A 21,499-nucleotide genomic window follows, 5' to 3' on the forward strand; every position below is an offset into this window, starting at 1 on the left:
CCACCACCATCCTCAGCAGCAGCAGCAGAGTCACTTCAGTTAAAAAGTGAACTGACTTGTCTTTCTGGCCCTTTGGCAGACACACCCGGTACACATGTTTGCTCTGGCTGCTTTCTCATCAGAGAACGAAGCATTTGTGCTCATCTCACGTGTTTTTAAACCTACATTTTGCTGGTTGACAATCTCTGGCATGTTGTTCTTTGATTTTTGTTATCATATCATCGTGTGTTGTTATGTGCAAGCCCACACATTTGGCCTGACTTTGGTCTGTTGCTTGAGGGCGTGTACTTTGGTTCCAAGTTGAAAGAAAAACCAATGCAATAATATTTAGATAACAGCGCGTTACAGTCAGAGTGGAGGATACAATATGTGGAAGCTGCATTTCCTGTTAAAAAAAATCAAAAATCAAACTTTGATCTCATTAATGATCTTGTGGCTGATTGAAAACTGCTTCCTGACGCTTGCACCCAAAATTTCATGGAAAGGCAGAGGAGTGGAAGCTGTGACAGAAGCACAGCAATGCCCATGGGTTTGCTCTGGGATGTTCAGTTACCACACATGGGTGTAATCAGCGGCCATTATTCACATTTTGGCTGGATGTTTGAATCAGCACTGAGGTTTGGCAAGCAAATTAGATTAACTTTCACCTGGAGAAAAATCATCCACGCCTACAACCTTCACACCTCCTTCTTGGGTCACTCAGGTTTAAATGCTTCAGCAGACCCTGGGCTCTCTTTAAATGGACAGTTTGAGTGTGTGTGTGTGTGTGTGTGTGTGTGTGTGTGTGTGTGTGTGTGTGTGTGTGTGTGTGTGTGTGTGTGTGTGTGTGTGTGTGTGTGTCTTAAAGGACGTTGAAAGTTTTTACTTTTTAGTGAGGTGACCAATTATTGTCAAGGTACGGCTGAGAGGCATGATATGAACTAGAACGCTGGACTCAGGAGACGGAACATAAACTTAAAAAAGGACTTTTAATGTTGAACTCTTGAACAAAAATACAAAGTGCAGTTAAACAGGAGCAAGTACTCTGAAAACTAGGAATATCTGGGGGGGAAACAGAACAAGGAAACACCCAACCATGCAGGTTGATGCAACGAAGAACAAGGGAAGACTCAGACAATGTATGCACACGCATGCCAGCTAATGAGGAGATAGGAAATAGGTGGGAGGACAGTTGAAGCTAATCATGAAAATTAGATGGACACAAATGAAAGGGGAGTAACTTCCCACAAGAACAACTTCACACAGGAAGCACAGAAAGACAAAAAACCCCCACAAAAGTGGATAAACTAAATACTACTTAACCAAGGTACACAAAGACAATTGGAAGATAAAGGTAAAATATAAACAAGACAACCCGTTATACAAAAGGAGCAAACACAACACAAATGATCCTTCAAACTAAAATGTATCATAATTCATCACAGAAACTCAAAAACCTGGGCATTTGTGACAGATCTCACAGATAAAGCTAACACTTTATAATACGGCCTGCAACCAAGGGTGTAATCCAACTTTAATTGAAAGGCAATTTTAGTGTGTTTTATTTGAAATAGATACACTAGAATAAGGGAGTAAACAAGTCAATTTTCCATAGGAAAAAATAAATAATTATACTGTAAGTAAATTTAAGTACAGCCTAATTTCCTGGTAATTTTGCAGAAAAACAATCAAACCTTTCCCCTTCATACATCAGAAGTACACTGCATGTTTTGGGACATAAGACATATTATGGAGTGTGTTAGCATGGAGTGTGTTAGCATGCCTTTTTATGTCTTTAATTTTTCTGGTGATAATACGAGTGGCAGAGTTCTGGACACGTTGAAGCTTATGGATAGATTTTTGACTAAGACCAAAAAGAAGAGGGTTGCAGTAATCGATCCGGGAAGTGACCACACTATAATTATTTCTTTGTTTCCTGTAAAAATCAGACTTGTTACTTTTGTTTGTTTCTGGATAATAGATTATAATAGATTATTTTCTCTCTCTCTTTAGTTTGATCCTCAGCAGGTCAGCTGCAGATGAAACTGAAATCAGGTGCTTAACCGAGCCAGTTGAGAATATTGCTGCAATGGGGCGATCGTGGCTCAAGAGTTGGAAGTTCGCCTTGTAATCGGAAGGTTGCCGGTTTGAGCCAGTCTCGTTTGTTATGTCCTTGAGCAAGACACTTCACCCGTTGCCTACTGGTGGTGGTCAGAGGGCCCGGTGGCACCAGTGTTTGGCAGCCTCGCCTCTGTCAGTGCGCCCCAGGCTGGCTGTGGCTATAATGTAGCTTGCCATCAGCAGTGTGTGAATGTGTGGATGACTGGATGTGTAAAGCGCTTTGGGGTCCTTAGGGACTAGTTTTTTTAGGTTCGTGTGGTAAATCCTCTCAGGTTGTGATCCTGAAGTCTTCCCATGCGGACATCCTGGATCCGAAAGAGAATTATCGATCACAGTCAATCGTGTCATCAGTCAGTTTTCCTTTATCTAATATGTACATGTCAGTTTTCAGGTGGCATGGTGGGGTGATTGTTGCACTGTCAACTCACAGCAAGAAGGTTCTGTGTTAAAATTTACATCCTCCAGTTTTCTCCCACAGTCCAAAGACTTGGGGTTGGGTTAACACGTGATTCTAAATTGAGCAAAGATGTTAATGGTTATCTGTCTATCAATGTTAGTCGTGCTATAGATGAGTGACCTGTCCAGTGTGTGCCCTGGGACAGCTGTGATATTTTTTCCACTGAAGCTTTGGGTGTTTAAAAGACTATGTCTCACCTACAGGTATCACCTATCTCACCTGTGAATAGTGATGTAAACCGACTCAAATTAAAATTGAGACATCAGTCTAGTGTCAGTTTATTCATTTCACATTAAATATGCACAGACCCTGGCAGAATTGAACTGCAGTAGCAGAGCTGTCCAAACACTTGAGGTCAAAACTTTATAATGAAGAAATAATAGATTATAATAGATTATTTTCATGGTCAATCAATAAACTGACTTTTCTTGAGTTTACAATCTTTACAAATAAAATTCACAAATGAAATAAAATTTGACCTGTAGTTTGCTCCGACCTGAAAAATACCAACAAAAGAGACGACCACAGCAGAAATGATGCAGCCATGACAACCGATATGTGCATCTTCATGTCTGAATGTCTGGTTTCTATTTTTTTTTCTATGCTTTCCTAATGTCTGGGTGTCTTCATTCTTCTAGTCATAGGTTTCAGAGATTACCACAAACAAACAGATGGTTTCTAATACATGAGGCAGCACGCAGAGCAAGGGTGTCTTGCTCTTACCATCAGCTTCTCTGACGCACACATGCACACACGCACACACGCAGACATGCACTGCCCTGAGTCAGTACCCTCTATGTAGACTTCTGTCACTCAGCACCTCTGGTTTGTGCTGAGAATTCAGTGTAACAGTTGCTCCAATGCTTTAATTACTGACTGACTCATCAATGAATTGTTGCGACATCCTAAAATAAATTCTAAAAAAATTCCACTAACATCGAGCCGTAAAGCAACATAAACAGAGATATTTAAAAGCAATTCACATTACAAAACCTGCTCTGTGTTCTCAGGGAGCCTCGGAAGCAGAGGCAAAAGTTCAGTTTTAAAAAAAAGTCTTTCGTTTTCATTTGCCGCTCTTCCTCGGAATCACTGACAACTGTCGATTTTTTTCACGCCCCACAATGTCTTACTCCCATTTGACTCACCTCTTTGTTTTCTGTACCTCTGCATTTGGTGGAATTAGAATTTTCTGGGCGGTGACAGTAGATATAACTTATACTTTCTAATTGCCCCCAGATCAGGTCAGAACAGGTAAACGTTTGCAGAGAGAGAACCTCCACACTCAACTCCACTTCAGTGGTAATGGTAAGTCAGAACTTATGAACAGACTTTTATACTCAGTGCATTATGTTTCCTGCTGTTTGGACCATGAAGTAATATTCTTTTGAATTTCATTAGCTGTGGAACTGAAAGATTTGCAGCATCACTCGGAGCTTCATTTATCTCCTACATGTGAAGCGGCCAACCGTTTCTGCTTATAAATGTGCTTTGACAATAGAGGGGAAGTCAGAGAGAACGGGTTTGCAGAGTGTGTGAGGAAATATGTAAAAGGTGATTTTTCAGTTACTAATCTGAGGAAGGAGGTCATGTTTCCATAGATCACCTGCTGCATGTGTTTCAGTGTAAATGCACTGAGATTGATTTGCTTTTGGATAAATGAAATCTTTAACGTTATTAGCAAGATGAAATTGCATAATCACGGGAAAATCAGTGAAAAATAAGCTTTAGATAGATGAAGTGTAATATTCCTCTTTTTCTTATATGTCCAAATGCATTCACACAATAGGAGGAAGCAGACAAAGCAATAAGAGTTGTAATGTCTTTGTACAGTCAGATAGAAACCATTACTGTGTTTATCCTGTGTTTTTCTTTTCCCCTAATCTTATCACATTTAGGTAGGTAGATGGTGCCAACATGGAGATAACGCGTCTTACTATCACGCTCTATATCACTTTTGTTTTGGATACAGTGACTCATAGTTGCTAAGAGCTGGAATAAAGCAAACTAGATAAAACTGGGGTGTGGCTCAGCTTAATAACAGAGTGTGACTGTGCCACACCTTATAACAGTCCTGCATTCATACATGACGTCATTTGCGAGACTCAACTTAATATCGTGCCAATTTGTGAAATCACAGAGAACAAAGCTCTACGTAAATCTACCCAGTGTATTTAAAAAAGTACAACGAAGTAATACTATGATTATTACAAGCATACAAATAGGATTATTTAGAATATATAAGGATATGTTGACAAATCTGCATAATAATTGACAAAAACACAAGAAAAAGAAAAAGGTGAAAGACGTGTTTGCTGCACAGACATTTTTCTGTCCCACCATCTGACATACACACTGTCACATTATCTTCTGACATCATGTTTAAGAATAACTTTATTTTAATGGTTTAAATGTTAAATAGCAGTATTCCTCAAGGGTCATTATACTGAAGCATTCCAGATCAGCAATACTCAATTTACAACCCACATGACATCTGGTGCTGGCTGACCCACCAATCATTTTCTAATTCAGTAAATAGAACTGACTGAAGAGGTTTAATGTGTGAACGCTTTCAAATGTAACAAAAAAATCGGTTGGTGTTTATAGCGTGTCTGCAGTTTCGTGTGCTTAGCTGATGACGGGAAAGTGATGCATGGTTTTAAAAATCTAAACTTACAAGCCAATCAGTAGAGAGAGCACAGACTGAGAAAGTTGGTGCATAAATATGGCAGAAGGGGCTGGCCGGGATTCAGATTGCACTGGTTAGCTCCACCTACCAGGCAGCTAAAGGAACACAAAGGGAACACACACACACACTCAACAGGCCTGGACAAAGCTGGGTCATTACAAGTGTCAGCTTTCAAATGCAAAATAATAAATTATTTGTTTGTCAAATGAACATCAGTGAGTGTCAGTTCTTGTATACGGCTAATGTAACTAACATGTTAGTTCATTTATAAATAATTCATTTTGAAGGAAAATTTGTTTAAAAAAAAAAAGTTGAAAAATGTCACTGTTATTTATTCATATTTATCTGATCCATGTATTTTATTGTGTGTTAAGTACCCCTGACCTAAACCTAGTCTTACACTGAGGCTTATATTTATACTGGCACTAGTTTTCAAAAGTCAGCAGATATTTTTCTAAAATCCAGTGACTCTCATCACGAGTCTCGTTAACAGATCACCGTGTTTTTCTGCCTTTGCTATATGCTCAAGGTGGAACATTGTGAGTCACCACAAAGTCACAGATTGGATTTTTGTGGATGGTTATCACAACTACAGTGTGAGCCTCACAAACCTGTAGCAAAATGATGCATGCCTCACACTGAAAGCCAAACAAAATATAGGTATAAGGTAGTTGAAATAACAAATTTTTTAAAAGTTATTGGGATAAAAAAAAGAATACATGACAGGAGACTATCACGGCAGGGGAAAAAAGAACTTTTATGCTCACAGTATTTATTTAGTGAGGTGTTGAGAACAGTGGATCTACATGCCAAATGCCTCAAGCTATTAGTAACATTTCCAACACAAACAATTTTTGTCCCACATTTAGGTTGTTGCAATTTATTTGCCCTCACTGACATAAAACAATGCTCTTAATATATCACATCTCCCTCTATGTAAAGCTTTCACATAATATTTTTTTATTAGATTAAATTTGATTTGATTACTTTTTTTTTTTTAACATTTTCAACAATTTTCAGTCAGTCCCAGTACCTGACCATGATTTATAATTTGCTGAGCCGCTTAACACTGACCTATGAAACATTTTAAAAAATGCACCTAACTCAAGGGATGAGCACATAACAGACAACTTAGCAAAGAACCTAATTTAAATTGTATTGTCAGACACTTTGTTACAAGCATCCTTACAAACCCCCTAATTTGTCCCAGTTTCTTTAGCTGGATGAAGGAAAATGCCAAAGATAACACAGTTATCAGGCATAAAATTCTATTTTTACACTAGCAAGATGACCCATTAGCCAAAAACTTCATGGCTTGGAAGAAACTTGACCAGTGGAGGACAAAAGAAAAAATGGAAGTCCTAAAACATAATGCAGATACAATATGTTCTTAAGAAACAGGAAAATATCCAGCAAAGATCTGACAAAGGTAGAGATGCAAGAGAACTGACCCCTCAGCTGAGCCATCTACTGTTCACCAGTCTCATCAAAAATGGTGTCAGTGGAAGGATGGCTGTAAAGAAGTCATTTTAAAGGAAGGGAAACGAGGACAAAAGTCAGAGGTATGTCAAATTATTGTATAAAAGAACTGGACAGAAAACAAGTGGTAACGGGAGCTTTTTTTGGGGGGGGGGGGGGGGGGGGGGTCAAATAATCACCTATTTGTATGAAACCAGTCAGGAGACAGGCACAGCAGTGAGTGTCTACGGTCATCTGTAAACAGTGGAGGCTCTGTTATGGTTTGGGGCTGTAATTTAGCCAAAGGTCTTGGGTGGTCTTGTCAAAATTGATAGAATTATGAACACAGATAGACTTGGATCCACCATGCTTTACCATCTGCTGAGTGTCTTATTTGCAAACATACTGCCAGTACAGTAAAAATAAACCTGGATAGAAAAACACACAGTAGAACACTGTCAGTCATGGAGTCCAGAGCCTGGACCTCAACACTACTGAAGCTGTGTGGCATCATTTTCACAGAGAGCAGATGAAAAGGCAGCAAACATCCAAAGAAGAGCTTTAAATGTCCTTCAAGAAGCCTTGAGAACTATTTCTAAAGACTACTTTAGAAATTATAAGAAAGCTTGCCTAACAGAGTTCAGACTGTGTTAAAAAGAATAAAGGTGGTCACACCAAATCTGGACTTTCAAGCTCGCCAGAACTCCACAGACTGTTTTTGCCTTTATATACTGTATTTGCATATTTCAATACATCACTGCAGCTATTTCACATTTTTCTACCAAAATTTGAAAAATGAAAGTTGGCTTAATAATTCTGCTCGATTACTGTTACATGCATCGCTCGCTATATTTTGTGTGTGAACTCTTGACGCTAAAAAGTGTCAATTTGAAAGTCATCTCACCACTTAAAATAGAAATACTCGAATACAATATTCAGCTTTATAGTATTTGAATAAATCTTCTTAATTTATTTATTCTATTTAAAAAATCGTTACTACAAAAAAAATGAGTCAATTTAAAAACAAAACCAAGAAGAAAATCAACAACTTAACGAAACAAAAACGGAAGCTGACGTTCCCACAACCGTTTTAAAGAGTTGTTTCCATATTTGTCCCGGTTTCTGGTATTTTCCAGTGAAGTAGGGAAAAAATGCAATCAACTTCGCATGACTGTTTTGAAAAACCTTCAAATGACTGACTGAGTCAGCGAGAATTTGGATTCTTCTCCATCTTATCGGACTCTTATCTAAAGGGGGAGCAGCTCACCTGTGAATCTGGTAGTAAGTGTGACTCGTCTCTGAGGCTCCACCTCCGGCTGCAGAGCTCGGCTCTTTCGGTGCGTCTGACCACAGACAGTTTGAGCTGCCACGACGCAGAGCGCAGGCACCCTGTCCGCGGCAGTGTGTGACCTATTTTTGCTCTCTTTTAACTTTTCACCATGAGTACAGTCGGCTCAGAGCACGTGTTTTTGACTGCTTTACAGCCCAACACTTCAGTCTCAACTTACGCCCTCCCGTCCGAGATCAAAGTCGGGAATGGGGGCTCTGTGTCTGACGACTCTGCGAAAGCGCGACGCGTCCAGCAGCAGATCCAGATGAGACTGGCGGAAAAGTCCACACTTCCGCGTCAGAATGGATCCACCTCACACTACGCCATGTCAGGTAAACATCAACGAGTTTTTAAGTCGCTTTCACATGGAGTTACACCTACACTCTCTCACTGCTCTGCATTTCCAATTGAGAGCTGCTGTGTGAGGTGGTCTGTGTTCAGTGCGGACAAGTGGCGGAATTAAGTGTGACAATCCAAGTTTCCAGCCTGGCGCTGCGGGCACAGGTGCTCAGCAGTGCTGAGTGATACAGATGAGTTGTTAATCAGACCACTCAGTCCTGTGACCATGTTTCCTTTGGTCTTATTTGACGACATTATGATCTGTCACACTGACTCAGGTAGTAAACATGCCAGGTAATAAAAGCATGATCTTTTTATGTCCAGACATATCAAACTCCAGCCAAGAAAGGCTTGGTTTGAGTTTTGAAACAAGACATATTCATAGAGCTCACGCTGAGCTATAAAAGGATTCATCTACAGACTCCAACACCCATAGGAAATTTAAAATGCTGACATTTAAGAGGCTGCATTCATTTTCTTTTACACTTTTTACTGTGAAAATTACCCAGATGATTAATCCCATCAATACAGCTTGAAAGAGAAACTACTTCCCTGTTGCTTCACCACTTGTTTATTTGTCTAATAAATAGAAACCTAATGATAAAATTAATTTGTTTTTCTTTCGATTCGTTTTTTCCCTAAACTCTTTTCAGACCTCCAAGTCTGACTCCGAGCCAATAGTTTCAAATGCAAGAGTGACACTCAACTGATATGGCCTGGGGGGTGGGGGGTGTTCTGCATGCTTGTCTGAATTCCTGTGGACTCATTTTTCTCGTCAGCTCTTCGAGGAATTTGCGTTTTGTTCTGAGATGAGCTCCAGCAGCAGCCATTTTACTCAATGTCATGTCTCTGCAGAGGAGAAACGGTTAATGTGTAACAAGCCCGAACAAGTGCTCCTTTCATGAACTTCACTGATAGCAGACTAAGGTGAAAACCTCTCCCCCCTCTCCCCACCCGTGGGATTAGGTTTCAGGTAGTGCTTGGCTTAAAGGTAGGTGGGTTCAAGAGATACCAGAGGGGCTCGTTCACAGTTGATACATTATCATAACTGGTCCGTCGGAGGCATGTTGACACGCAGTCAAAGTCAAGGTGGGACTGTTATGTAAGCAGTGACAACACTCCCACAAGGGGAATGAAAGGCAATACTGAAGCGCTGGGAATTAGTATGATCAGTAGTTACATCAAAGTTTATGATAAGACTTCAGTGAAAGAGCTGAGCTACTCATGCTCACAGTCTTGTCATGGCCTGTGTCTGCTCTTAAACCTCATGACCGCACACGTGACTGATGCATGAAGCTACATGCCAGTGGCATTTGAGGCCAAAGCATATCTCGCCCAAAGTGACCATAAAGTATATCATCCCGTGCATACCTTTGCACTCCATAATTTTCTGTGTGCGACCAAACTGCGAGGAGACGGCAGAGGAGCTTGACGGCTTGGGTCTTTGTTTACCTGAGCCTTTACTCGCCTGCTTCAGCGGAGAGAACATGACGTTCATGCTGTGTTCAGCTGCAGAAACATACGTGTCGGATAAATATGTCATTGCCTGCGTTTCTGTGTGCCATTCTTTGCCCTGGGTTTAGCTTGGAAGAAAACTTATTGTCATTAACTGTGACTTCATATTAATCATCTTCTGAAAGCATCTACAAGAGGCACATTCCTTACCACACAACAGGGAATGCTGCTGTTTCAGTGGTTTGCGGTTTTAGAAAAGTTCATTATGAATGCGTAAGTGTTTGCACATGGTTTCTGGTTCATGGATTCTGCAAGGAATGTTTTTTCTACTTCGTCCCAATTCTAAAAACTGCTGCAGCTATGCATTTATGACAGTGAGTGAACAGTGTTCAAGCTGTATGTGGACAAGTCTCAGCAGAAAGCGAGGGTGAAAAAGGAAATATTTACAAGGAGTCCTCGCTTGGTGATCAAAGTACATTTTTTTTGAGTGGCAGCAGAGGAAGGGAAAAAAAGTTTCCTCGCTGAAGGACTTTTCAGGGGGTGTGTTGTAACGGCTGTTGCTCTCAGGTGTGTTGGGCGTAGTCAAGGTAGAACAGGGGTCAGGCCCGAGAATGTGTCAGTCTGGTTTTTATACCTGTGGTATGCAATAAAGTAGCATAAAGGGCGGTCCAGCCCACCTTTCTTTACATATATGGTAGGTGTAAAACCGCTCAGGTTCAGCAGAAACATGCATGTTAAGTACACTAAGATACAATGCATGGCAACAAAAACACACAAACCTGATTTTTTTTGAAAAAATAATGTCTACAAGCCAGAAGCTCAGGTTTTGTACAGTTTTTTTGCTCTTGGATCAGTATGATGTCATAAAGAACGGATATACCTTATATAGACATGTTTCAGATACACTGAAACATCTCTGATGAGACATCTCTGACTGTGAGCAGTGCAGCCGCACCCACCTGCATTTCACATCATTTGTCTTTGATGTGGGAAGTAATGAAAATACATCTTTACTGTACTTAAGTAGACTTTTCAGGTACATGACTTGAGTCTGTGTTTCTCTGACAGCATTTTTCTTTTACTGCCTTAATTTAAACACAAACATCTCTACCTTATACTCCTAACATTTTGCTAAATGAGATTGTTTTTTTTCCCCCAGTTTAAGACGTTTTAGGGGAGTTATAGTTTCATGTCACCACACGCCTTCAAACATCAAACCAAACCAAAATGAACCTAAATGGAGCTAACAATAGCACATAAAAGGCAGTCCTATTGGTGTGTCCATCACCTGTGCTTCTGACACTCAAAGAGATCAAAGAGGCAAAAAACAAACTTATAATTTATATCTTATGTATTGTGATAATTTTCTTTTAATTCTCTTTTTCTCTGCATAACAGATGTTCAAGCTGAGTCCTTTCATTAGAATTTAAGTTGTAATAAAATTTGTAGTACCGTGTGTTAATATTATTTTCTTATGATATTAACATTAAAATGAGATTCATTTAGCAGGCAAAAAGAGTTGGTAGAAATGCCTTCTAAAGAGCTCTCCTTTGCCTTTATAGCACAACATTTCTGTCTGTACTTTTATTTGTATATGTACTTCTGCTTACATGAACGATCTCTGCAAGTTTACCACCTCATTGTATGAAGTGCAGCCAGGCGGAAATAAATAGTGTTATGGGAGAGGCGTTAAAACTACTCTGAATCAGAATGAGCGGGTTTAATACAAATCATTAGCTTGAACCTCATTTTAGATCATTCAAAAGGTGAGTTGAAGACATCACAGTTTGAAAACTGGCAGCTAGTTACTGTTTTATGACATGTTAGTAGTCCAGCCTGTAAACAAGTCCATAGACTGTTACATAATATTAATAAATGTCCCTCTGCCACTACCTCAGTTTTGAAATTTTATTTTATAAATGACACATTCTGGTCACCATTTTGATCCCAATCAAGTGTAATAAACACATAAATATCCCTTAAATTACATTTTCCCTACAGCCACCAGAAGGTCAACATTTATGACCAAATCCTTGCAAAACTAATGATTCTCCAATAAGTCATGGCTCTATTTTGTGTTTCAGTAAATTACAGGCTGCAGAATTAATTTCTTGGGAAGGGATTCTAAATCACATAAACATAATTACACCCATAGATGCTACTTTATAATTAACATAGTTTTGTCACTGACATATTCCCCTCTCAGCTTAGATATGTGGGTCGACAAACTGTAAGCCTGCTTACACTGTAAATAGCTTGCTCCATGGCTGCTAGTGGAGTCACCACTTGCCATTTGAGTCTGGACGGAGAGCAAAAAAACATTCGCATACTCTGTGTTTGCTGACAGAAACCTGCAAATGTCTTTGTATGTAGGACAGGTAACCGGAGACATCGGCCCTGCTGACTGGTCAGGTCCTGCTGCAACACACCGTGTGAAATCAAACCTTTGGGCTTCGGCGCAACACGACACCGGCTATTTAGACAGAAATGTCTTTCATGTAAAACATTGTTGTAAATTAAAGAGGCACACCTTATTGTGGGATTTTCGTCTGCGATTGATCCCACCCTAAAAGTGCCTTTTTTATGACATGCAATATCTTCTTTGAACTTCTTTTTTAATCACACTTGGCCTCTTAGAAGTTGCAAGAATACAGTCAGCAGTTGATTCAACTTTCAGAATGAAAGTACTGTATAAATGAACTTCCCTTTTTGAAAAATGGGAGAGTGTTTCTTAAGAAAAAAAGGGAACTTTTTTCAACTATTTTTGTAGTCCAATCACTTCCTGCTGTCATTGTTCCATTTTTGTCCAGACCTGTTTAGAAGGGATTTTCTTTGACACCAGTAGCAGTAGGGTTAGGCTAAAGACGAGCTGTTAAGTCATAAATCTCTCAAATTACTGATTCCTTACCTGACTTGGTGGAACAGCGGTTTAACAGAGACGTTAGTCACCAAGAAATCGCTTACGTTTCTGTATAAAACAGAATGATTATTATTTATTATTATAAAGGTTCTATAAAACATTTTTGTGACTGTAGCTCAGGAGGTAGAGGATAGAAAAAGCTTTTAGAAACAAGTGGTTGTGTGAATGAGACGTGTTGTATAAAGACTGCTCCAAAACACCATAATTATATACAGCAGTTGTAATGTGTATAAATATATTTTAATGTGTTGTAATTATGTGTTATTCACTGACAAATGGTGGATTACATTTTTTTTTAAATTTTTTTTTTGCTTCTTTTCAGATTACGGTGGTTCATCGTCAGTGAAATATAACACCCATAACCCAAGTTTCAGCTCTAAATCATCCTTCATGTACTCTGGTTCCAGAACAATCGTGAGTGGAGTGTTTCTCACTTTTTCAGCCCAATATTCACACACACAAATGATTAAACTGAGTCTTTAATCTAACACCAGACGTTATATTAGCTGGAAGCTCCCATCTTAAAAAAGCTGATGGCTTTGCTGACATGTCACGTAGGACACAGCGTGTGTGGTATTTCACAGTAGGCTGTGATTAGATCAGCTCTGAGTTTTCTTGTCCACTCACTAGATTCCTCAATCTTAGTGATTAAATTCGAAAGACGCTGGCTGATTAATGCACGTCAGTGTCCTCGCCTTTGTTTCCGTAACAGTCCCCTGAATAGATTTAGAAATATTTTTGATTCATCCAAACTTACAGTTCAGTGAAATATATTGAGTAACTCTCTTTACACATCTGTTTGTAACAGTAACTCCTCTCTCCACCCTCAGGGTCCGCAACTGTCTCAAAGGTCAGGCTTCAGCAGCCGTTCTGCTGCCCCAGACATGGCTGGCCTTCAGAGGATGAGTATGAGGAGTGGAGGTCCAGGTTATGCTGTTGGTGGGGGTGGTGGGGGTTTTTATCAAGAAGAAATGCGCATGGGGACCATGAAACGAATGGACCCAGAAATCTCTACGCATTCAATGCAGCCAATGCCAATGCAAATGAGGAGCTGGGGTGTCGACAACAGCGATGCTGGCAGTTTAGTCTCCGAACGTGACGCCACCTATGGTCGCTCGTATGCTCAGAGCGCAGTCAATGGCTACACCAGCCAGATGATGCAAGGAGGAGGCAGCTCGGGCTTTCAGTCAACCATGCGCCGATCTCTAAGCGGCACTCTTTCCCGTGGCGGAGGGGTGCCAGCAGGTGGGACAGAGATTGTCCAACAGCAGTCCTTCAAAGGCCCGGCCCACCGCACCATCAGCAGGATTACAAACCGTAACCGGATGAGCGTGGGCTCCATGTCTGGAACCATGCAGCAGACGTCAGGTGGGAGCGTCTACGGGGGAGGTGGAGACACTGTGGACGGAGGGTTCATGATGTCCACGATGTCTGGCTCCCAGGGGAACCTAAGGATGCAGCGTCAAGGCACCATGTCCCGTGCCATGTCGGTGAAGAGCATGCAGAGTGTGGGCAGGGGCATGGACATCTACGACGGGCAGATGGAGTTGGGAGCCAGCATGGGCAACCTGAGCGGGTGAGAAGCTTTTCACATTCATAGGATCAGTGTTTTCATTGGTAGCACTGATTTTCCTGTACTGTACTGAAGTTTGTGATAACTGTATGATGTGGTGCAGGTCAGTGTCTGGAAAAATGCCCATATTTACATTTGATAGGTCAGGTTTTATCAGTCATCAACCTCAACAACCAATGATGTTGGGTAAGAGGAATTCTAGAATCCTAGAAAAACAGAACAGTGATTGGTCTTTCTAAGAATTCAGTATAGTTTAGTGTGTGTACTGTATACAGGTCTTCAGCTTCAGCCCATCATTTTTTTCTGTCAAAGAGAAAACGGAAAGCAAAGAAAGCAACGCTAGCATGAAGAAAACTGGCATGAGTGTGATGTCACACAACCTTTTAGAAAAAAAAACATTTAAGTGCTGATGAAAGGAATTGATGAGCTCAGAGGCGTATTGATCAATTTGGAAGCAGTCCTTTAACAGAGGTGGTTCTCCACTCCTCTCTCTAGTCATCCTCATGACTCAGTTTGTTGTATTTGTCACTGACGTTCTTAGTGAAGGTGATGAACCAATGTACCGTAAATTTCATGTGTCACTAAGTTCACAAGGGGAGTGTGCAATGTGAAAAGTGAGTTTCCTAAGAGCTGTGGATTGGGAGGTGGCTCCATAGTGGCAGGACTGGTTTCGGGTGTGGCAGCTCAGTGTCAAGCTTCACATTTCACACATCCCACAGCGTGTGGTTAGGGCGAGCTGATTTGCAGCACACTGTGCGATTTGGAAGAAGTTCAACAACACAATTTTGCACACAAGTAACAAACCGCCTGCGAATAGCTGTCTCTTTGTGTGCTACCAAACATAACAGCAGGGAAGTCATGTAATAAAGTGTTTTTTTAAGTTCCTGTGTTGAATTTGTTTATTTGCTTCTTTGTCAGGTTGGACATGCAAACAGCAGTGCAGTACCTGACAGAGGAAGATCCCAGCCTGCAGGCCCTGGGTGCCGCATACATCCAGCATCAGTGTTACAATGACAAAGACTCTAAAAACCTGGTACTTTGCACTGATTAAACTCATGGTTACAATTCCTTCAGTTCTTTCCTCTGTGCTATTAAGAAACTCATTCATGAAAGTTGTTTTCCTTCAAGTGCCAGCATCCACTGATAGATGTTTCTCCTCTTCTGGTGACTTTATATAAGCTGGGGCTTCGGTTCTGGTGTGTCCTAGTTCTTCTTCTACTTTTTCTTCTTCTTCTCCATTTCTTAACTTGAGATAGTGCGGCAATCTCTTGTCGGCAGATTTAACTTCTCCAAAAATAATTTTTAAAGGGAATTTTCTGACTTTTTCAAGAATTAAATGACCCTTTCACATTGTTTCACATTGAAGCAACTCTCAGTTTTTATAATTTCATTTAGGTCCCTGTCCCAGTCCTACAGTCCTAGAGATTGTATAAATACCCAAATGCCCAACTGTTTTTTCCTTCCCTCTTTAGGTGCGTCAACTGGGTGGCATTGGTGATTTGGTGCAGCTGTTCAACAGCCAAGACCCAGAAGTACGGCGCTACGCCACTGGTGCCACACGCAACATCATCTACGAGAACCAGGAAAACAAGTCGGCCCTGATCGATAAGGATGGCATCCAAGAGCTCGTCAAGGCGCTTGAGGAGAACGATGACGAGCTCCGCAAAAACATCACAGGTATTGCAACGCATGCACCAGAGAAGCACCTAGAATATTGTTTTGGAGCTTTCCCACAAGAGGAAGTGGCTACAGATTGGTTCAAGTCAGTGTGTGGATTTAAAGTGATCAGATTGTCAAAAAGAGCAGTCTTTGAAATTGATATTGTTCAAACAAACGAGAGCACACCGTGGAGATTTGCAAGGCATGGGGCGTGTCTGAATACACAGAGAGTTGGATGGGGAACTGCTGTCATGTCTATAGACTGTGTAGGTGAGGATGGGAGCTGTGTGGGCCCGTGAAGCAGCAGTATGTCAGCCGCCCCCTTTGATGAGACAAGACCTTGTCACTTTTGTCCTTTAAGCCACAACACAGAGTGCTAAGTAAAACGCCTTGGCATAGGGAATAACTTTTACCTGTACTTATTAACATCAGTGGGCTTCCAAAATGTGACAGCAGATGACAGGTTTTTGATTCATGGAGCACAATGTAATCCTCAAATGGATATTTTATTTTAATGGCATGTGTTTTTTGGGGGGGGATATTTCTGCTAAGCTATGGTAGGTTAAATAATTACTGTGAAATCATTTTAAATTGGTTAATGTTCATTTAACTCACTGCTGGCCTGAAAAAACATAGTTTCCCCCAATTTTTTGGTTAACTGTTGCCATACTTCTTGAACTCAATCAATAAAAACATCCTGAAATCATATTTGAGAAAAGCTGATGACAAAAAAAAGAAGCAATAGTATGCCTAAATGCCAGTTTTTATTTGTCCGTATTCGTGCAGGTATCTTTTGGAACCTTTCATCCAAAGAAAACCTTAAGGAGAAACTAGCCAAAGCGACACTTCATACACTTGCTCAAAAGATCCTCGTCCCCCTCTCGAAAAACGAGATGGGTCGGACTGCGCATACCGATTCAGACACAGAAATCCCTCCTGAGTCCCCTTCCGAGACAGAAATCTTCTGCAACGCCACAGGATGCCTCAGGTGCACCTCATTTATGTGTCTTGCGTCTGCAGCTGCTACATGATTGATTAAAATGTATGCGTATGCTTTTCCTTTCCCATGACTGCATTTGCATTTGGCAAGCTTGTTTTTTCACACCCAGCGCTTTTTTTGCTGATTACTCCAGCCTCCAGTTACCTTTGACTCTATTCTGTTAATGCATTGGTGCCAGGAGTCCTGTAATCTATATGTGCACAACACTCAATCTGACCTGAAGAAGTTCTCTGAAATCACTTGCTTATTTTCTGTGTTCTTAGGAATTTGAGCTCCGTGAACGAAAAGACCCGCCGGTCGATGAGAGAAACAACTGGAATTGTGGAGTCTTTGGTGAACTACATCAAGGCCTGCCTCAAAACAAACAGAGCCGATGAAAAGGTGGGAGAATAGCTAAAAAATAAGGAGAAATCCAGAGAAGGCAAAAAATAAAATACACATTTTTTTTAATAAGCCCCTCCTACCAGAGGAGGCGAGGCACTGTCACATGCTTCAATAGCACTAAAAGTAAGTCAGTGTTGACGTTGGCGTTCATGTGGGATTCAAACCCTGGTCCTCCAGGTGAAACCCTTCTTTTTATCTCTTTTTTAAACTATATATATAGTGCTCAAGTTGGTTTGATAAGTGACCTCTTAGAGGCTTGTTTTTGTTGTTGTACAGTCTAGTTTCCCCTAAGACAACTTGAGTTGCAGTATATTATATATGTTGTTTTTTTTGTTTTGTTTTTTTGTCCAAAATGATACACAGGCCTAATTTCCTTTGTGTACTTATTTGTCTGGATGTGTGTATGTCTGTTCTAGGGGGTGGAGAATTCAGTGTGTATCTTGAGGAACCTCTCCTACCAGCTCTACAGCGAACTTCCATCTTCTGTTTTAGCCCGCATTGAACCAAACAGAGATCAGGACAATGGGCTGGGCGAATCCATCGGCTGCTTTACACCTCAGAGCCGAAAAACCAAAACTGTAAGCACGTGTGAGAACCGCTCCATTAGCAAGTGCACATAGACCATCCTGCACATCTTAATTCTGCCTTCTCCTGTATTTCTTTGACTGACAGAAAAAGAAGCAGTTTCAAATTTTAAGTCAAGTTGCCAAAATGCCAAATGGTATGGAGTGGCTCTGGCATCCTGATATTTTGAAGGTGTACCATGAATTGCTGAAAAAATGCGAAATCAACAGTAACACCCGCGAAGCAGCTGCTGGAGCACTGCAGAACATCACAGCTGGAGACAAAAGGGTGAGCAGCAAATTCATCAGGGATTCAAATGTAGTAACCATACGCTGTATATAAAAGATGTAAACAGCTACAGTGGCATCACCCAGCATCCCAGAGTGGTGGGAATACAAGTTGCATTAATAAAGAGTTTGTTGTGTTTAATGTAATAAAGACGTTCAGAGATCAAAGACAAATGGAGTACATCTTATCTTAATAAGGTCCAATTACCTAAAAGAAAAGTAAAACAGTCGAATTTCACTCACCAAAATGAAATAAAGTTTTCTTGGATGCACTGTAACACAGAGAAAGCCAAAACTGCTTTTTCCGCTAATTCCATTAAAAATGTTTCCAAAGGAGTCGCTGGTACATACAAGGCCAAACTGTCCGGATAAGGGACTAATGTCAGCCGTAGTTACATTTTTTGTCTTGTGCCCGCTCTCGGGGAAATACAACTACAACTGGAAAAAAAGACATCACAGTTACGGACATTACACATATTACAAGGAAGTGCTGAGTAACACAGTGATAACATCATCACAAATCAAAGCACAAGCAACACAGAGATGAAGGACTCGGTATAAAAGATCTCTAACAATGCAAAGTTTACAAAGGTTGTTTGATAATTGGCTATAATTAGTCCATCTCATACATTAATTGCTCTGTCTCTTTAACTTGTAGTGGCCTGCGGTGCTGAGCGATATGGCTTTGGACAAAGAACGCATGCTGCCAACCATCATAGACATGGTACCTCGTTCTGCCAAAGATGCAGAGCTGCGTTCGCTCACAGGTTTCCTACGAAACCTTTCCCGCCATACCGACGATAAAGACGACATGGGTCAGTCTTCTTCTTTTTTTTTCTCTTCCCCTTCTGTAGAAATGTTGATGTCTCTAAGACACAGAATATAAAACCCTAAACTGTTGTCTTTGCAAAATTTTAAGAATTAGTGGATTGTCAAAATTGATTTTCACATTTCTTTTTATAAGATGTGTAATTTGTATCGGTTTATTTAGCCAAAAAGACTGTGAACACACTGGTGGATAAACTGCCTATGGATGGAAATCAGAAGTTTCCCTCCAGCGAATCGGTGGTCAACATCTGCGGTGTTTTCAATAACCTGGTGACTGGCAGCATGAGTGCAGCCAGAGACATCGCCCAATTTGATGGCCTGCTAAAACTGATAAGCATCCACGACACACGAACCAGCAGGTTGGAACATTTTTCCAGACTCCTGATGTTCAATTTTAATGTTGCTATCCAAAATTTTGTGTGTGAAGTCATTTGTATCATTTAATAACCTTGGATGAAATATTTTTCTAGCCTTGAAAAAAATAAGGCATCCACAGCAGCAGCCACAGTTCTGTCCAACATGTATCATTACAAGAAGCTGCACAGACAGTACCAATCGGTAAGAGATGGCTTTGAGCTCTGCACTTCTAATCATGACATGCAATAAAAAATCAATAATATATCAAAGATAGAGCATCTAATTTCCTTCTATTCCTCATATATTTAGACAAACACCAATCTTTCCATTTTCAGTTTACTATTTTTTTCCAAGCTTTTGACACTTAAAAAAAATCCTTTTAAAGAGTTTCCTGACCTGTCCACACAAAAGTGAATATTCATTGAAAACAGTTTCTTTTCTCGCCGCCCCACCCTCATTCTTATCAGCTTGTGTGCATTTGTGTGTACATGCACATTATGTCTGAGTGTGAAAGAGTGAGAGTGACGGGAATTCTATGACAAACTCTGTTCATTCTCTGCAAAACTCTCTGTTAGATGACACGTTTAACACCTCACACTGCTACTCTTTAAACACACACACACACACACACACACACACACACACACACACACACACACACACACACACACACGCGCGAACATATCCAGTCAGGCAGGTTCAGGGCTTGAGAAGGATAAGGTAATTTTACTGCCTTCTGCAGATCGCAGCTTGTCCCACCCATAGGTGTGGCGTACAGCTTGTTTCTTCATGAACTTGTTCACACAACAGGAAACATGATTTAATGTTGGCTTTGATTAGAGTTTTCATTTTATTAATCAGATACGCACTCCATTGCGTTACTTTACATTTTGCATAATATTGTAAGTACAAGAGCACAGATTAAACATGATCTTAAGATCACGGCAGGTTGTTTTTCTGTGTTTTGAAGTATATTTAATATCATAACATCTTGTTTGTACCTTTTGTGCTACAGAAAGGATTCACAAAACAGTATCAATCAACGCTATTGATCTAAAGCTGAGGTAACTTGGGACAAATTCAATTCTACAACAGCGAACAATCCTGAAGTCTACCAGCACTCAGTGGCAGAAATCTATACCACAGTAACATCTGCTCTGTCTTTACCTGCAATCATTTATGTTATGGATATCAATACACAAGTAACAGAGGATCCATCCAAAGGAAATGTCAGTGGCATCAATGCAGTGCAAGAATTTATGGATTCTAATACACATATTTGCACCTTAAGCATTTACTCTCTTTGTTAGATCACTGTATGCGTTTTATGTATAATCAGGGATTTATTTTCTGTCACAGAGGTTTTAAAGCAGTTGATGGACAATCTGATGGACACTTGTGCCTTAGGTTTTAACAAAACTCCCTGTTTTGTCTCTCTCGTTTACGGTTCAGATTCAAGATAGCCTTGTTTTTGTAAATATTGCTTTTTCTTTTGCATCGAAATGACATGTGTGTGTTTTATAGACAGCAGTCCTTTGTACTCGTAGTTTTCAGATAGATGATGTCTGTTATATTTGAATGTAAACCATAGATTTATAGAAATTTGGATGTAAATAAATTAGCTTAAGGGGGGGGTGTCATTCAATGTGGAATTTTGTTTATACATATTTCTATTCTTATGCAATGTTGTTATTGTAATCACTGTTTTTCTGTTGTAATTAATGGTGTGTGCTTAATGCTGGGGTGGCTTGATTACTTGTTGCAGGACAGATGAAACCAAGTATTTGTCATTTTAGCTATTAGCTGTGGCAAATTGTAGATGTAAACGTCTTTCAAACCTGGATCCATTGTGCAGTAAATCTATTTTGCAAAGTCTATTGTATAAAAATTAAATCCCTGAACTGCAGCAGTTGCTGCTCAGTGGCATAAATGGTAACCTTGTGTTTCTGTGTGTGCAGTAGAAGACACTTTGTTTGATTCTTTTTGCAGAGGTGTCATCTGCATATTTAACATCTAATAAAGAGAAACATTTGGAAATGAAATGACATTTTGTTTACGTTTCTTTAGCGTGTGCGCACAGCACCATTTGCTGCCGAAACAGA

General features: G+C 40.3%; 1 protein-coding gene across 3 annotated transcripts; it reads left to right on the forward strand.

Moving 5' to 3' along the window:
- Nucleotides 1-3,725: 3,725 nt before the first annotated feature.
- On the forward strand, nt 3,726-21,439 carry pkp3a (plakophilin 3a). 3 transcript variants are annotated; one of them, XM_024803205.2, is made up of 14 exons: nt 3,756-3,862; nt 8,186-8,363; nt 13,068-13,159; nt 13,576-14,321; nt 15,237-15,351; nt 15,791-15,995; nt 16,764-16,965; nt 17,241-17,358; nt 17,778-17,939; nt 18,034-18,213; nt 18,871-19,027; nt 19,204-19,399; nt 19,511-19,598; nt 20,413-21,439. In XM_024803205.2, exons 1-14 carry the CDS (start codon nt 3,860-3,862, stop codon nt 20,452-20,454), a joined length of 2,484 nt encoding a protein of 827 aa, XP_024658973.1. In that variant the 5' UTR covers nt 3,756-3,859; the 3' UTR covers nt 20,455-21,439. The 3 variants fall into 3 exon arrangements, with proteins under 3 accessions (XP_076741954.1, XP_024658973.1, XP_024658972.1); XM_076885839.1 differs by lacking the exon at nt 8,186-8,363 and having other exon boundaries at nt 3,726-3,862; XM_024803204.2 differs by lacking the exon at nt 3,756-3,862 and having other exon boundaries at nt 7,768-8,363.
- Nucleotides 21,440-21,499: the final 60 nt, after the last annotated feature.

The sequence above is a fragment of the Maylandia zebra genome, linkage group LG7 (assembly GCF_041146795.1).
Source record: "Maylandia zebra isolate NMK-2024a linkage group LG7, Mzebra_GT3a, whole genome shotgun sequence".
NCBI lineage: Eukaryota > Metazoa > Chordata > Actinopteri > Cichliformes > Cichlidae > Maylandia > Maylandia zebra.